Source organism: Saccopteryx leptura, chromosome 9 (assembly GCF_036850995.1).
Source record: "Saccopteryx leptura isolate mSacLep1 chromosome 9, mSacLep1_pri_phased_curated, whole genome shotgun sequence".
NCBI lineage: Eukaryota > Metazoa > Chordata > Mammalia > Chiroptera > Emballonuridae > Saccopteryx > Saccopteryx leptura.
The window spans coordinates 74,622,937-74,640,233 of NC_089511.1; the positions used below are offsets into that span (position 1 = coordinate 74,622,937).

The 17,297-nt window shown below is 40.6% G+C and overlaps 1 protein-coding gene across 3 annotated transcripts in view; it reads right to left on the reverse strand.

Moving 5' to 3' along the window:
• Positions 1-1,289: 1,289 nt before the first annotated feature.
• The window catches only part of ANXA7 (annexin A7), a 48,203-nt gene continuing 32,195 nt past the window's right edge, over positions 1,290-17,297 (reverse strand). For all 3 annotated transcript variants that reach the window (XM_066348856.1, XM_066348858.1, XM_066348857.1), the window contains 8 exons: positions 13,866-13,968; positions 13,198-13,292; positions 9,380-9,493; positions 8,884-9,054; positions 5,838-6,008; positions 5,683-5,758; positions 3,305-3,417; positions 1,290-1,735 (listed from right to left, as the gene is read on the reverse strand). In XM_066348856.1, the coding sequence (XP_066204953.1) occupies positions 1,613-1,735; positions 3,305-3,417; positions 5,683-5,758; positions 5,838-6,008; positions 8,884-9,054; positions 9,380-9,493; positions 13,198-13,292; positions 13,866-13,968 (966 nt within the window). In that variant the 3' untranslated portion in view covers positions 1,290-1,612. The remainder of the gene's footprint in view (positions 1,736-3,304; positions 3,418-5,682; positions 5,759-5,837; positions 6,009-8,883; positions 9,055-9,379; positions 9,494-13,197; positions 13,293-13,865; positions 13,969-17,297) is intronic.

Below are 17,297 nucleotides of genomic sequence, written 5' to 3' on the forward strand. Positions count from 1 at the left end.
CGTGTGTAGGGGGAGGGGGGAGCATCAATTTGTAGTTGCTTCCCATGTGTGCTTTGACCAGGCAAGCCCAGGGTTTCAAACCTAGGACCTCAGCATTCTAGGTCAATACTTCACCCACTATTGCCACCACAGGTCAGCCAAACACCAAATCTTATTTTTTTTGTATTTTTTGAAAGTGAAAAGTGGGGTGGGGGGAGGTAGTGGGAGGGGAGGCAGACAGACCCCCGCATGTGCCCAACTGGGATCCACCTGGCACGCCCACTAGGGGGCGATGCTCGGCCCATCTGGGGTGTTGCTTGTTGCAGCAGGAGACATTCTAGCGCCTGAGGCAGAGGCCATGGAACCATCCTCAGTGCCTGGGCCAACTTTGCTCCAATGGAGCCTTGGCTGCAGGAGGGGAAGAGAGAGAGATAGAAAGTAGAGGGGGAGGGGTGGAGAAGCTGATGGGTGCTTCTCCTGTGTGCCCTGGCTGAGAATTGAACCTGGGACATCTACCCACCAGGCTAATGTTCTACCATTGAGCCAACCGGCCAGGGCCAAAACCCACTTTTTTTAATGAAACTTTTTAAAACAATCACATCAGCCCTAGTCGGGTAGCTCGGCTAGTTAGAGCAAGCCAGTTCAATCCCCAGTCAGGGCACATACAAGAATCAACCAACCAATGATGCACAAATAAGTGAAACAACAAACTGATGTTTCCCTCTCTCTCTCTCTCCTTTCTTCCCTCTAAAAATCAATAAATCTTTTAAAATTAAAAAATAAAAATCAGCCTGACCTGTGGTGGCACAGTGGATAAAGCATCGACCTGGAAATGCTGAGGTCGCCGGTTCAAAAACCTGGGCTTGCCTGGTCAAGGCACATATGGGAGTTGATGCTTCCAGCTCCTCCCTCCCTTATCTCTTTCTGTCTCTCCTCTCTCTCTCTCTCTCTCTAAAATGAATAAATTAAAAAAAAAATTAAAAAAAAAATCAGGGAGTCAATAAAGATATTTAGGGGGTTTTAGTAGACATAAAAGTAAGCTATGTATTTTATGCATCTTAACACTTACACCCTTTTTTAGAAGTTGATACAGGTAATACTAACCTACTTTCTATGTGTAAGGTTTAGTGTTTATGAGTAAAGAATACCAATTTATGTAATATGTAAATTAGGTTTTAAGAGCTGAATTTCTTTTTAAGTAATATAGTTTTGAAATACCACCAATTATAACTGTACAATGGACCTAGTAGGATTTTGGCAGGCAGAATGATTAGTAACCGTTTTTAAAATTCAATATCAATTACACAGAATTAGAGATTGTGGTAGTTTTTATTCAATTTGGTATCCTGATTAGAATAAGAGCAGTGAGAAAATTATGCTTTACAAACATTTCTTTAATACTATATCATTACGGTATGGCTTTACATTGATTGTATATAGAGAAAAAATAACATTGGCATTAAGGCAATAAGCACATGTGCAAACCCAGCACAATCCTGACACAGTCTTTAATAAAAAGCTCTTTTGGTTAGATGATGGTTGATATTGTTGCATGCAGGTCAGTCACTGCTTTGGAGGATAAGCTCTGAATAGCTTCATTCATTAAAAAAAAAACAAAAAAAAACAAAAAACCCTACTGGCCCACAATGGCTAAAAGAAGTCTTCGGTAATCTCCGCTCGTGTCACTTGCAATCATTGTGCCCAGGGTCTTCTGATACATCTGACTGAACATCTGTTTTATTTGAACAAGATCAATCTGCATGCAAGAGACGATATTTTGATGTTAGAAAAAAGCTGTCAAAAAACCCCTGGTATTTATTATAATTATTCTTTGATAGTCAAAAGATTCTAACCATAATCAAGGCAGAGGGAAAATGAAACCGAGTGACATATTTGTAGCCTGCTTTCATATAGTGCTAGCTTTATCCAATAAAGGTCTGGTTCACTGTTCTGTTAGAATACTGGATAAGAGTGGTACCAGTCTCATCTAGTATCCCAAAATTATTAGTCACTTAAAACCATTTGATAAGATGGCTATTATCAAAAACACAGAAAATAACAAGTGCTGGCAAGGATGTGGAGAAGTTGGAATCCTTGTGGATTGCTGGTAAAATAGTATAGTCACTGTGCAAAATGGTATGGTGACTCCTTAAAACAATAAAATAAAATAGAATTACTATATGATACAGCAATTCCACTTCTGGGTATATACACAAGAGTGAAAGCAGGGGCTCAGACAAATATTTGTATACCCGTGCTCAGAGCAGCATTATTCACAATAGCCAAAAGGTGGAAGGAGTCCGAGTGTCCATTGACAGATGAAAGATAAACAAAAGGTGGGATGCACATACAACAGAATATTATGCAGTCTTAAAAAGGAAGGAAATTCTGACACAAGATACAACATGGATGAATCATGAAGACATTATCTTAAGTGAAAAAAATAATGACACAAGACAAATACTGTATGATTTCACTTATATGGGGTACCTAGAGCGGTCAAACACCTAAGGACAGAACAGAATGGTGGTAACCAATGGTTGGGGAGAAACAATGGTGAATTATTGTTTCATGAGTATGGATTTTCAAGTGAAAAAGTTCTGGTGGTGATGGTTGCACAATGATATGAATGTACTTAATGCCACTGCACTGTATTCAAAAATGGTTAAAATGTAATTTTTATGTTATGTATATTTTATTGCAATTTTTAAAAAAGATCCTGTATTAAAAACTAAGGTCTAAAAACAAATAAAAAAATTTTTTAAGTACCCTACTTTGGTTGTCTTTAAAAATATAATTTACCTTCTTTAATATAACTCAGTTGTATATGTTTTCTTTCAATAAAAAATCCAATAAATATTTAAAAATCAAAGAAGGAAAAACATTTGAAGCTATATTTAAAAGTAAAGAGATAAATTTTCAAAAAAGTGTTCTATGATTAAGAAGGTATGCTAAATTTCAAGATTTTAAAATATCCAATAGGATTAATTCACATAGGTCTTTCATACAATTTTTAACATAAGGAAAATGAAAACTAAAAAACATCTTCCAACTTGCCATAAACTGGTATTCCCCACAGACCTTCTCAAGGTAGGGAACATCTCTTGGCACTGATGCTTCACTGAGATACAGAACAGTGTTTCACTAAAGCAAGCCCCTCTCAAGGCATGAGGAATGTGAACACTGTACTTTATACAAACTACCAGCAGTGACAAAGACCGCTTTTTCGTAACATCATTCCTGAGAGATTGACAACCAACTGAGAAACTCTGAAGAACTCAACATTCAAAATTAATTAAGATCAGAAAAAAAGAGAAAGCCTCACCTCACTTCGAGTAACCACGATCCTGACCAGGGTGGAGTCATCTGTGCCAGCACCTTTCATAGCATAGTACAGCCTCTCAGCAAAGAAGGCAGGGCGGTTCAGGGCACACTGCACTGCAAGTGAGAGATGCTTCAGGTGCACAATCATGGCCCAAAAAGCTGTCCAGGCTCCAGCTTCCTTTACCCCTGCTAGCCTGCCATTTTTTTGGTTTTTGTTTTAATTTAAGTGAGAGGAGGTGAAATAGAGAGACAGACTCCTACATGCACCCCCACCAAAATCCATCCAACAACCCTATGGAAGGCTGATGTTGGAATCAATTGAGCTATTTTTAGTGCCTGAGGCTGACGTGCTGAGGAATAGAGCGCCCAGCCGACTCTGGAACCAATTGAGCCACTTGCTGCAAGAGGGAAAAAGGGAGAGAAGGGGGAGAGAAGCTGAGGGTCGCTTCTCTTGGGTGCCCTGACTGGGAATCAAACCTGGGTTGACACTCTATTCACTAAGTCAACTGGCCAGGGCTCCTAGCCTGCCTTTGATCTTTCTCTAGGTCATCATCTCAGAAATCTGTGAGGTGAAAATGTTCTCCCCCTTGATTTTTCTCAGCAATCATCTTTCTTTCTACATACAGACTACTTTCAATTCTAGAAGATTCTGTCCAGCCCCAAAAGAACCATTTTCTTTTCATAGATGCAATAGCTTAGATTCTTTATATGTTTCTCTGTACAATGAGGAGATATGTAGCAACTGTGCCCTAGTAGTATCTTACTTAAAAGCAATAATGAATTCTGAATTCTAGAAGTCAAATATATCATTTGCCAAGAGAAGGATTTGAGATACACTCTAATATAAAAAAGAAAACACAGATTTTAGCAAATATTTAAGAAGTCTGACATGTTTTCTCTTAGGAAAATTAACTTAGCAAAGTCTCTTCCTGCAGATAGAAGAGATATACAAACTGTTCATTATTAATTTAGTACAACTGCTATTACTAATGTGTTGCTAACACTCTCTTTAGTCCTATATTCTCCTTGAGAATAAAATGTCCATGTTATTAGACTTTCAAATATTAGGACACCAGAAATTGGGTTTTAATTTCAAAAGGGAAAAGGGTCATCGGGCTGAGCACTTGAAAAATGTTTCAGGGGGACTCAAAATGACTCTGTGTAGTGACTCATTGTTGCTTAGTGCTTTCCCATTCACTTTAATGGAAATGCTACAATCGATCACATATTCTTGCAGTGTCCTCAAGAAAAGCATATAGAATAAAAATCAGATACAGAGGTACCTTGACACACAAGTTTAATTCGTTTTATCGCCAAGCTCATGACTCAATTTGCTCGTGTGTCAAATCGAATTTCCCCATTTAAATTAATGGGAATGCAATTAATCCATTCCAGCCCCCAAAAACCATACGAATGTTTTGTTTTATATGCTCTTAAATAAGAAAATGTACTTTATAAATAAACAAATACATATAAATATACATAATAAGAGAGAATGTAAAGAAATAAACTGGTTTATGAAGTGTATTTACCTTCAAGGTCAGAAGAAGATGCTGGAGGGGGGGAGGAGACATTAGCATAACAATGGCCTTTCCCAAGCAGGAAGGTAATTAGTAACTTCACAGACAGCTGCCCAGTGCCATTTTTAACAATAACAGTGAGCAAACTCAGAAATTCACGTTTTACAAACTCATTTGCACAACAATCATCATTTTCTTCACTGACTTTTGGCTTTTCCACCACACTTTTCTCACTTTCACTTAGAGGCTGTTTCAACAAAAATCCTTCCATGAAAGTTTGTTTCTTCCTCCCTTTCAGAACGTTCGCAGGTTATCTAGTGGAGGGTGGTGGAAGCTCGTGATTCAAATATCCGCTCATCCGGGGTGCTGAGTATGACTCCATGGCCTCTGCCTCAGGCGCTAGACTGGCTCTGGCCATAATGGAGCAACACCCCAGATGTGCAAAGCATCTCCCCCTGGTGGGCATGCCAGGTGGATACTGGTCAGGTGGATGCGGGAGTCTGTCTGACTGCCTCCCCACTTCTAACTTTGGAAAAATACAAAAATAAAAATAACCCCCCCCATCACAAATATCCGCTCGTGACTTAAAGCAAAAAATCCCGTGAGTGACTGTTCGTCTCTCAAACTGCTCATGATTTAAAGTGTTCGTATGTCAAGGTACCACTGTAATTCCAAACTACTCTAATTGATCACACCACCAACCATTCATAGGGAACTGCATATAAAAACAGGATTGGCACAGCCTCTGCTGAAGATGATTCCAGGGAGGCTATATTAATTATCATTATTTAATAGGAACAACTACTCAAAGCCTCATTCATTTATAAACAAAACAAAGCAAAACACAAAAGTATCTTACGGATGGTCTTCAAACCACTTTCAACATTTCCAGAAAACTCACGGCCAACACTGCTTAACAAATCTCGATTAGCCATCTACAAACAAGAAATACAGTGGTTAAAATATTTTCACACCTCAAAATGAAAGCCAGATCTTTAAAGGAAAAGTTCATACCCTGGAATAAGCCTCCATAGTAGCTTTCAGCTGAGGAAAACTTCTTGTGGCCAGAATCATGTTGAAGCAAGATTCATCTGTCCCCAGTCTCCCCTCGCCAGCTTGATAGAGACGCTGAGCATCTTCCTGAGCCAACTGGTGGTTAACATTCTGGTTCTCATCACGATTTCCCTGCAAAAGAAGAAGGCAAGAATTGGAAGGAAGTGATACAAGTTCTATTCAAAAGTCTCTTTCCAATCTAGTCACTTATGGATTTAAAGGGACAATTTATTAAAAGTTTATGAGTAAAGCTTGTCATGCATAGCTTTCATTTCCAAAGAAACTACTACTTTCATTTCCACTGCCAACTTTGGATTTTATAATATATGATTATGGGTTAACGCAGCAATGTTAAAATGAAGGTTTTTAGGGCTTTGAGAGTTAAATTAAACCAGAAAAGGTTTCAATAAAAAACTACATATATGTACAGACATATTTATACATGCATATCCCACACACAAACAAAAAGAAAAATATCTCTACTAAGAGATATAAACTACCACTTAAAGGAAGAAATTATAATTCTCTACAGCTGGGGTTTAAGTTTAATATGTATTATATTTAATTCCACTGAGTATTTATTAATGCAACTAAAACGTATGGAACACATGTTTTGTGGCAGCCTATATTAGAGTTTTTCAGATAAACAGAACCATTGGGATGTGCTATGTGGTAAAGGAAGGACAAGATCTCTGCCCTCAAGGAGTTTAAGTCAAGAGAGGAAAGAACATAAAATATGGAGACTTCATGAACTTTTTTTTTTTTTTTTTTAAATGAGAGAAGGAGAGATAGACTCCTGCATGCACCGTGACTGGGATTCAGCCAGCAACCCATCTGGGGCAGATTCTTGAACCAACTGTGCCCATGGCCAATGCTTGAACCAACTGAGTCCCTGGCTGTAAGAGGGGAAGAGGGAGAGGGGGAGAGGGGGAGAGGGGGAGAGGGAGAAGAGGGAGAAGAGGGAGAAATGGGGGAGAGGAAGAGGAGGGAAAGAAGAGGGAGAGGGGTATAATGAGGAAAGGGAGAGGAAGAGAAGCAGAGAGTTGCTTTTCCTGTGTGCCCTGACCAGGGATCAAACCCAGGATGTCCGCACACTGGACCAATACGCTATCCACTGAGCCAACCAGCCAAGGCTGAACTTCCTTTTCTTTATCCAAGTGTAATCTTAATATGTAAGTATTTATTAAGAATGTATAAATAAAAATGATGCAAGAGCTTTTTGGAAGAAGGTATAAATAACTAAAGTTCAGCTAACTGTGCCAATTTATATATTAAACTCTCCTCTGGGATAGGAGGGAAGGAAGGAGAGGGAGAGAGGAAGCTCTGAGCCTGAACAAGAGTAAAGTTTAGATGGGCAGATGGTTTCTCTCAAAAACAGAAACACACACCAAAACAAAGGAAAGGCTGTTCTCTAGATTCTCGGTGTCTTTCTGAGTAACAAAATGGAGAAGTATTCCTTGAAGGTGAGAAAGTGCCTTCTGAAGAACCCTGGACACAAGGAATATGTAGAAGCATATTCTCAGGGGATAACCAAATATCACACAGAAAAAGGTGTTCAGGAAAAAGTTGCCACATTATTGCCTTTAGATTCAAACACATAGTCCCATTTTCTTCGGAAGCCATTCCTCTGCTTACTCTCTGGAAGAGGTCTCTTTACTTTATAAATTGGCTGGGCCTTGAACCCTGCAGAGAGACACTCAGCACCTCATATAAAGTCTTAACCACTTCTTAAGTGTTAAATCATTTAAGTGTTCCTGTTCAGTTCCTCATTTTTAAATGCTAACCTAACTACTCCCTGCTCTATTACTCTGTTGTAGGTAAACTCAACCTCATCCCACCCATTTGCATTATTTTCTCATTTCCATATCCACTCACTCAGGCTCACTGCCTTTTCTACAACTATCTCATCTTGCTCTGAAGAGCTTCTCCTCTAACTTTAGATCCCTCAAGACTGTGCAGCCTTACGCACTAGCAGGATAGCCAGTAACTCCTGCTACTGAATCAGTGTGCTAGTCTTTTGCATCATCTCTTCCAAATAAACCCTCATCATCTCATTCTAAGTCTGTTTATAAAACCATTCCAAATACTGTATTTGGAGAATTTCCTGTCACCTCTCCAGCACCTCTGGACAATCAGAATAAGGAAGGTCCCAATCGCAATATTTCTGTGAATCCTGACCCATTTTTCTGCATCTCTGACTCTCTGCACACAGTTCTTACCTGTGTAGCACTTCCATGGCAGTCCTGCATATCTTTTTTTTTTTTTTTAATTTTTTTTTTGTATTTTTCTGAAGCTGGAAACGGGGAGGCAGTCAGACAGACTCCCTGCATGCGCCCGACCGGGATCCACCCGGCACGCCCACCAGGGGGCGATGCTCTGCCCATCCGGGGCGTCGCTCTGTCACGACCAGAGCCACTCTAGCGCCTGGGGCAGAGGCCAAGGAGCCATCCCCAGCGCCCGGGCCATCTATGCTCCAATAGAGCCTCGGCTGCGGGAGGGGAAGAGAGAGACAGAGAAGAGGGAGAGGGGGAGGGGTGGAGAAGCAGACGGGCGCTTCTCCTATGTGCCCTGGCCGGGAATCGAACCCGGACTCCTGCACACCAGGCCGACACTCTACCACTGAGCCAACTGGCCAGGGCTGAGTCCTGCGTATCTTTAGCTAATGGTACAACTTAACTGGCAGAACAATGCTAAGCTTAAAAGCACAGATTCATCCCCATCCTAAGACACAGCTTCAATTTCTGATTGCATACAACTGTAAAGAGGTTAATTGATTTCTGATTCCATACAACTGTAAAGAGGTTAATTGTTGATTCCTTCAAAAGCCAGATTTATAGAAATAAATCTCAACAGTGACTACAAAGAAATTTGTACACGGGGTTTGCACTGTCCCTCTTAAAGGTGGCAAGACTCCAAGGTGGCCAAATATTAAAAGGAATAAAAATGCTCACTCTCAAGGGACAATGAACAGTGTTCTTCCACCCTCACACGTTCATACTGTACTCACCTGGCACATAGACACAAGTAAACGTTCAAAATGCCCTGATGTATCTGACCTAATGTCCTTTTCAAGGTCTCGTCCAAATTCTGACTGATAACATCTAACAATTTCTTGGATTTCCTGATTAGTTCTTGTGCATAAAATTTCAATCAATACACGTTCCTGAGTTCCTGCTCCCTGTATGAAATAAAGAAAGGAAGAATTATACAAAAGTAAAACAAAATCTCTGAATGTTATTAAATCTTGCTCTTCCACCAAATATTTCTTTGGCCTCCAACCTGAAAAGCTCTATATAGTCAGAGATACAAATAATGTATTGACTCCAGAACTGCCACAATTTGTGGGTTTTTAAAAAATAGGATAAATGTACCCTGAATTATTAATGTCATCCCATAAACATCAATAAAAATTTATTTAAAAAAAAAAAAAAAAAAAAAAAAAAAAAAAAAAAAAAAAAAAAAAAAAAATAGGATAAATATTCAAAGTAAGTGACACACAGTACCTTCATTGCATTCCGTAAACTCCAGGCATCATAATATGTAGTTGGCATGAACAGGGCAAGAATCAGTTCTTCCATATTTCCACTTAACTCTGACTTGAGATCTTTGATTAAATCCTGTTTAATTATAAGTACAAACTAAGTATATGTGCTCTCCAAATTCTTTTGCTTAGATTTAATGGAAAATGAAATTGAATCCCTTTATGAAAACTTAAATTTCAAATCTGAATATTATCTACCAAGAAATAAATTAAAATCTACACTTGAAGTTAGTTATACTCAAACAGATGTATTTTATTCAGTCTATCAATAAACTAATTCTTACTGTAGTTCTACCACTATACCAGGTACAAAGACAAGAGATACATGAACGGCCAAAGGGAAGCGGGATGGGGACTAGGTAGAGGTGGGAAGAGGAGGGGAAAATGGGGACAGAGACATTGCTAGGCAGAGAGGGCAGAGGTGGTGGGCAGATGGTGGTGTGTTGAGCTGTGCACTTGAAACCTGTGTGGTTTTGCAAACCAATGAATAATTCAAGTGAACAAAGGGATAAAAGATATTAGTATAAGAAACTATTCTTGTTCTATGAGAAAATAGAAATCCTCATCATTGTGTTCTCATTTGGAAAAATAAGATAAACAGCTAAAAAGTGATAATACGTGTAAGGTAGCCTGTACTCCAGCACCAGATGAGTAAGTAGCATAGAAATAAATAACAGAAAAAGTTGAAACAGAAAAAGGTAAAGTACACCACAGGAAGCAGAGAAAGCTTTAATTCCAGATCTTTAAGCAGAAATAAAAATTAGCAGGCAAAAAGGAAGAAAGGTATTTCAGGCAAGAAGGAAAAACAAACATGGAACAGAAAAGTGGTTCCCAGCCCTGGCTGGCTATGCATTAAAAGCATCTGTGGAATTTTTCTTAAAAACAAAAAACAAACAAAAATTCTCCTGGCTGTTTGGCTCAGTGGTAGAGCGTCAGCCTGGTGTGCAGGAGTCCCGGGTTCAATTCCTGGCCAGGGCACACAGGAGAAGCGCCCATCTGCTTCTCCACCCCTCCCCCTCTCCTTCCTTTCTGTCTCTCTCTTCCCCTCCGGCAGCCAAGGCTTCATTGGAGCAAAGTTGGCCCGGGCGCTGAGGACAGCTCTATGGTCTCTGCCTCAGGCACTAGAATGGCCCTGGTTGCAACAAAGCATCACCCCCTGGTGGGCATGCAGGGTGGATCCCGGTCGGGTGCATGCAGGAGTCTGTCTGACTGCCTCCCCGTTTCCAACTTCAGAAAAATAAAAATAAATAAATAAATAAATAAATAAATCCCTTCAAAAAACAAACAAAAATTGATGTTGAGGAGGAACACTCAAGAGATTCTGCATATTTTCTGTTTTGTTTTGTTTTTAATTTTTATAAGTTTATTTGAGCTAAACTGATGACATATGCCAGGTAGGAGGATCTCAAATGCTCCCTGCATGTGTTAAGTTCTAAAGAAAATTATGATGATCAACTGAGGTTGAGAACCATTATAGGCATGAACGGACAAAGCTTGTTCAATGGAACAATAAGATGACCAATTTTGTTAGAGGGGAATGTTTTCACAGATTAGTAAATTGAAGTTGTAACTAAATACTCGTATTATTAATTGAATACCAAGCTAAAGAATGTGAATTTAATTCTGCATGCTGGAGGAGCCGCTGGAAACTTGTGTGCAAAAAAATGACATTGATGTGGCAACAACAGGCAGTATGGACTATGATAACAGAGGACCTATAGGTGAGAACATTTAGGCTACTAAAATATTTAGGTAAAAATTAAGAAAGGCTTGGACCTCAGTGGTGGCAATGGAAGTGGGTGAAAAAGGGGAAGGGGTTAAGAAGTACAAAGTAAGAAGTTACAAAATAGTCATGGGGATGTAAAGTATACCATAGGGAATACAGTCAATAATACTATAATAATCTGTGGGGTGTCAGATGGGTACTAAATTTATCGAGGTGATCACTTTTAAGTTATATAACTCTAATCATTATATGTATACCTGAAAAAAATATAATATTATATGTCAACTATAGTTGAAAAAGAATTATTTAAAAAAATTTAAAAGGCTATAAAGAGCCTGACTAGGCAGTGGCGCAGTGGATAGAGCGTCGGACTGGGACGCGGAAGACCTAGGTTCAAGACCCCCAAGGTTGCCAGCTTGAGCACGGGCTCATCTGGTTTGAGCAAGGCTCACCAGCTTGAGTCCAAGGTCACTGGCTCGAGCAAGGAGTCACTCGGTCTGCTATAGCCCCCCCAGTCAAGGCACATATGAGAAAACAATCAATGAACAACTAAGGTGCCGCAATGAAGAATTGATGCTTCTCATCTCTCTCCCTTCCTGGCTGTCTGTCCCTGTATGTTCCTCTGTCTGACTCTGTCACAAAAAATTAAATAAAAAAAAAAGGCTATGAAGGGGCTTTTTAAAGAGTCCCTTTACAGACTAGATCAATAAAATTTAGTTAATAACCAGTTGCTAGAACAAAGCAGTACCTGGCATCTAGTAGGCACTGAATAAACTGATTGATTAAAAATAGGAATCAGCTCTGGCCAGGTAACTTGGTTGGTTAGAACATTGTATAGACAAATAGAGGTTGCTGGTTCAATCCCCGGTCAGGGCACAACAGAAACAGATTGATGTTTTTGTCTCTCTCTCTAAAATCGTAAATAAATTTATATTAAAAAAAAAGAATAGGAATCAGAGAAGACCATGACAGCCTAAAAGAATAGTATTTTTATTAATTAATAGGAATTTAAAAGAAAAGGTGGTTGGGGATAAAAAAAAAGTGATATATGAGAATATTCAGAATGGCATAGCATAGGCTGTCTATAAACTAAAAAAACTCATAATATGAAATACATCTTTATGAGAGAAGTGAGTCTGACGCTAAGCCCTGAGGAAATATAGAATCTGTGTCATTTAATAAGCCTTAAGACTAAAGATGCAGATTTGGGCTGGGCAGAAGAGGAAGAGCAGAACAGAACGGGCAATGTTGGACCACCTGAGGACCTTCACTCCCATTCTGAGAAAAGTGAACTGGACCCAGAGGATTTTAGGATATTTTTAGGATTCCAAGGTAAATGGCAAATGAATGTTACCCACTTTTCCCTTTATAGCTGAGAGGCAATGGCACTTTTTAGCCATAGATAGCATCTTGCTAGGTTTAGTCACAAATCATCCATTCTACAAATATTTAGGAAGTGGATACTGGTTATTGTTCCTGGACTTGGTGCTATAAACAGAAACATTAATATAAATGACATGGTTTGCCTGAGGAAGGCTCAGTTTTGGAGGGTGATAGTGAGATTAGTTATAGCTGGTTTTACAAAATGCTATGGACCACAGAAAAGAAGTAGATAAATCCTGCCCAGAGCAATGAGAGAAACTTCACAGAGTAGCTAAATTAAGCCAAATCCTGTGGAAGTTGTTTGCCATGCAGAAAAAGAAAAAAAGGTGCTCTAGGCCAACATATACAAAGATATACCAAGAACAGAAGGATCATGATATGTGCAGAGAATGGCAGGAAGTTCCATAGAGTCATAAATACAGGACTACTGAACATCTATCACATACCAGACATAATATAAGCTATCACTATAAGATCAAGGACTACTCTAGAATTTTTTAAAAAGGTTTTTAAGAGAAAATAATAACGAATACACCACTCCTGGAGGTCTCTGAAATATAGCTGTCTCTATTTTGTTCCATCAGTACTAATAAAAAAATAATATCCAACCTGACATGAATACTGGGTCTATATAGGTCACTGTTCATGCTCAGTCAAGAAAAAAGAAATACCTTTCCATACATAGTCTTAAAAGCTGCTTTAATTTTTTGTCTTTGATCGTTGGAACGGTTGGCAACAACATCCACAATTGCTTGTTCATCGGTCCCTGAAAGAACCATACATGATAACATAAGGATAAAGTCTGTGTTGGTGCTCCCCAAGGACATCTCTTAGATGCTTCCAAGGCACCCAGAGCCAGATTAAACTGAGGTGAGTACACACAGGCTGCCACAAAAGCTTGGTTTATGACAGTGGTAGTCAACCTGGTCCCTACCGTCCACTCGTAGGCGTTCCAACTTTCATGGTGGGCGGTAGCAGAGCAACCAAAGTATAAATAAAAAGATAGATTTAACTATAGTAAGTTGTTTTATAAGGATTTATTCTGCCAAATTTAGCGAAAATCCGACATAAAGTATTTATACTTGGTAAGTATTAATTATTATATGCTTTAACTTGCTGTAACTCTGCTTTATAAATTTTATGAAGTAAAGTTACTTCCCTACTATATAAATCACCATTACTGTGGAACCGGTGAGTGGTTAGAAAATTTTACTACTAACAGAGATACAAAATTGGGCAGTAGGTATAAAAAGGTTGACTACCCCTGGTTTATGAAAGTTTATTTTCACTTTAATCACTTAAACTTATTACAAATAAGACAAAAACCTATTTTCCTTACCAAAACCTTTCATTGCTTTACGGAGAATTTCTGCATCTCTCATAGCATCAAAGTTGGCAGCTGGTCGAATTGTTCCCTGGGTCCCCAGAGTCATTGCAGCAGGCTGAGAACAAGAGGCATGAAATCTAAGTCAGTCATTGTGGTGATTATACACATATACTAAATCATTATGTTGTACACCTAAAACTAATACAATGTCATATGTCAATCATTTCTCAATAAAAATGGAGAGGCCCTGGCCAATTGGCTCAGCAGTAGAGCATCAGCCCGGCGTGTGAAAGTCCCGGGTTCAATTCCCAGCCAGGGCACACAGGAGAAGAACCCATCTGCTTCTTCACCCTTCCCCCTCTCCTTCCTCTCTATCTCTCTCTTCCCCTCCCACAGCCAAGGCTCCATTGGAGCAAAGTTGGCCCGGATGCTGAGGATGGCTCCATGACCTCTGCCTCAGGCGCTAGAATGGCTCCGATTGCAGCGGAGAAACACCCTAGATGGGCTGAGCCTCGCCCCCTGGTGGGCATGCCGGGTGGATCCCAGTCGGGAGCATGCGAGAATCTGTCTGACTGCAACCCCCCTCTCCCCCCACTCTCACTTTGGAAAAATACAAAAAAAAAAACCAACTTGAGAAAAAATAATATGAAAAAAAATGTTCACTTTCTTTAGCAACAACAACAAAAAATGCAAATTAAAAAATATCCCAAGCCCTGGCCAGTTGGCTCAGTGGTAGAGCGTTGGCCTAGCGTGCGGAGGACCCGGGTTCAATTCCCGGCCAGGGCACATAGAAGAAGCGCCCATTTGCTTCTCCACCCCTCCGCCGCACCTTCCTCTGTGTCTCTCTCTTCCCCTCCTGCAGCCAAGGCTCCATTGGAGCAAAGATGGCCTGGGCGCTGGGGATGGCTCTGTGGCCTCTGCCTCAGGCACTAGAGTGGCTCTGGTCGCAACATGGCGACGCCCAGGATGGGCAGAGCATCGCTCCCTGGTGGGCAGAGCATCGCCCCATGGTGGGCGTGCCGGGTGGATCCCGGTCGGGCGCATGCGGGAGTCTGTCTGTCTCTCCCTGTTTCCAGCTTCAGAAAAATGCAAAAAACAAACAAACAAAAAAAAAAACCCAAAAATATTTGAAAGTTTGTTCCTTGGCAATATGTCCTCAGTTTGCCTCAAATAAACTCATAAAAAAAATTTTCTTGTTGTTTTTGTATTCAGTGAGAGGAGGGAAAGCAGAGAGACAGACTCTCACATGTGTCCGATTGGGATCCACCCAGCAAGCCCACTAGAGGTGATGCTCTGCCCATCTGTGGCTTTGTTCTATTGTTCAGCAACTGAGCTCTTCTTAGCACCTGAGGCAGAGGCCATGGAGCCATCCTCAGCACCCAGGGCCAACTCATACCAAACAAGCCATGGCCACAGGAGGGAAAGAGAGAGGGGAAGAAAGAGAAATGAGAGGGGAAGGGATGGAGAAGCAGATATTGCTTCTCCTGTGTGCCCTGACCAGGAATTGAACTTGGGACATCCACATGCCAGGCAGACACTCTATCACTGAGTTAACTGGTCAGGGCCAACTCATAAAAATTCAAAAAACAAAATCCAAGTCAGGATTCTGCTGAGAAGATAACTTAAGACTTCCTCAGTCAAAACTCTAGGCAAAGAGGCCAGTGTTTGCGTTTTAGGACAAGGATATGAGCATTTTGTTATCAGGGCTGATTCTGGAACAGGCAGGAAAGGCCTATCACCCTCCTGCCAATAGAGAGTCAGACACCAAACTTTCAGATTAGTAAAACTTATGAAATTAGTCACAATCTTCCAATGCCTTGAATCCCACTTGGTATTCCTTTGAATATACGATATGTTTAGAAGTAAGGAGAGGAATGAAAGAAAATGCCAAGGATTAAGATAAGCAGGGGCTACAGTGAATCCCTCTGTAAGGAGACTGAGAACCTTCAAATTCCACTTGGAATTCCTTCTCAATAGAATAGGAGGCGAAAAAAGAAATGACCCCTGAATAGTGTGGAATGAGTGGCAGTGCTTGTTTAAAGACAAGAATATAGTAATGGCTTTAATAAAGTAGAACATGAGTAGCCCAATGAAGTTTTGAATAAGCAATACAATTTTGTAAACAACTCTTCATTTCCTTTATGAGCCCTGATTATTAGACATGAAATAAAACCATGTATATTAAGAAAAGCACAGCCTGACCAGGTGGTGGTATAGTGGATAGAATGTCAGCCTGGGACACAGAGAACCCAGTTTTGAAACCCCAATGTTGCCAACTTGAGTGTGGGCTCACCAGCTTGCGCAAGGGGTCGCTGGCTTGAGTGTGTGGTCCTGGCTTGAGCAAGGGGGTCACTGGCTCGGCTGAAGTTCCCCCCCCCCCAAGTCAAGGCATATATGAGAACACAATCAATGAACACCTAAGGTGCTACAACAAAGAATTAGTGCTTCTTATCTCTCTCCCTTCCTGTCTGTGTCGCCCCCCACTAAAAAAAAAAAAAAAAAAAAAAAAGGAAAAAAAAAGCACAAAGGCAGCTGCTCTCTCCAACTTGCCCACTGTTTCTCTCTGAGAGTGTACTTTCTTTTGTTTTCTTTTTCTTTTTCTTTTCTTTTTTCTTCTTTTCCAAGTGAGAGGTGGGGAAATAAGAGAGACAAGACTCCCACATGTGCCCCAACCAGAATCCACCTGGCAACCCCCATCTGGGGCCGATGCTCTGTCCATCTGGGGCCATGCTCACAACCAAGCTATTTTTAGTGCCTGAGGTGAAGGCTCCATGGAGCTATTCTTAGCTAACCCAAGGCAGTGCACTCAAACCAACTGAGCCATGGTTGTGGGAAGGGAAGAGGGAGAGAACAGGGAGAAAGATGAGGGGAAAAGCAGATGGTTGATCCTCCTGTGTGCCCTGACTAGGAATCAAACCTGGGACATGCACATGCTGGGCCAACATTCTACTACTGAGCCAACCAGCCAGGACTGTTTGTTTCTTTTTTGTTTAGTACTCAGGCTAGTGGTTTATTAACTGAGAGTGTACATTCACATTTTGGTTTAATAAACCTGACCACTGGCACTTTGACTTCTCCTTTAAAAAAAAAAAAAGGCCCAAAATGAAAGTGATAATTAGAGATTCTAGGAAGTATAATAGTCTCATAGACTTTTATAAAGAAATAAACCAGAAAGCAAAATAAAAACTGTATTTTTTTTTCTGAGGGGAGGCAAAGAGACAGACTCCCACATGTGCCCTGACCGGGATCTACCTAGCAAGCCCACTAGAGGATAATGCTCTGTCAATCTGAGGCCATTGCTCCATTGCTATGAAATGGGGCCTGAGGTAGAGGTGACAGAGCCATCCTCCGTGTCCGAGGCCAACTCTCTCAAACAAATCGAGCCATGGCTGCAGCAGGGGATGGGGGGGGGGGGAGGGGTCGCTTCTCCTGTGTGCCCTGACC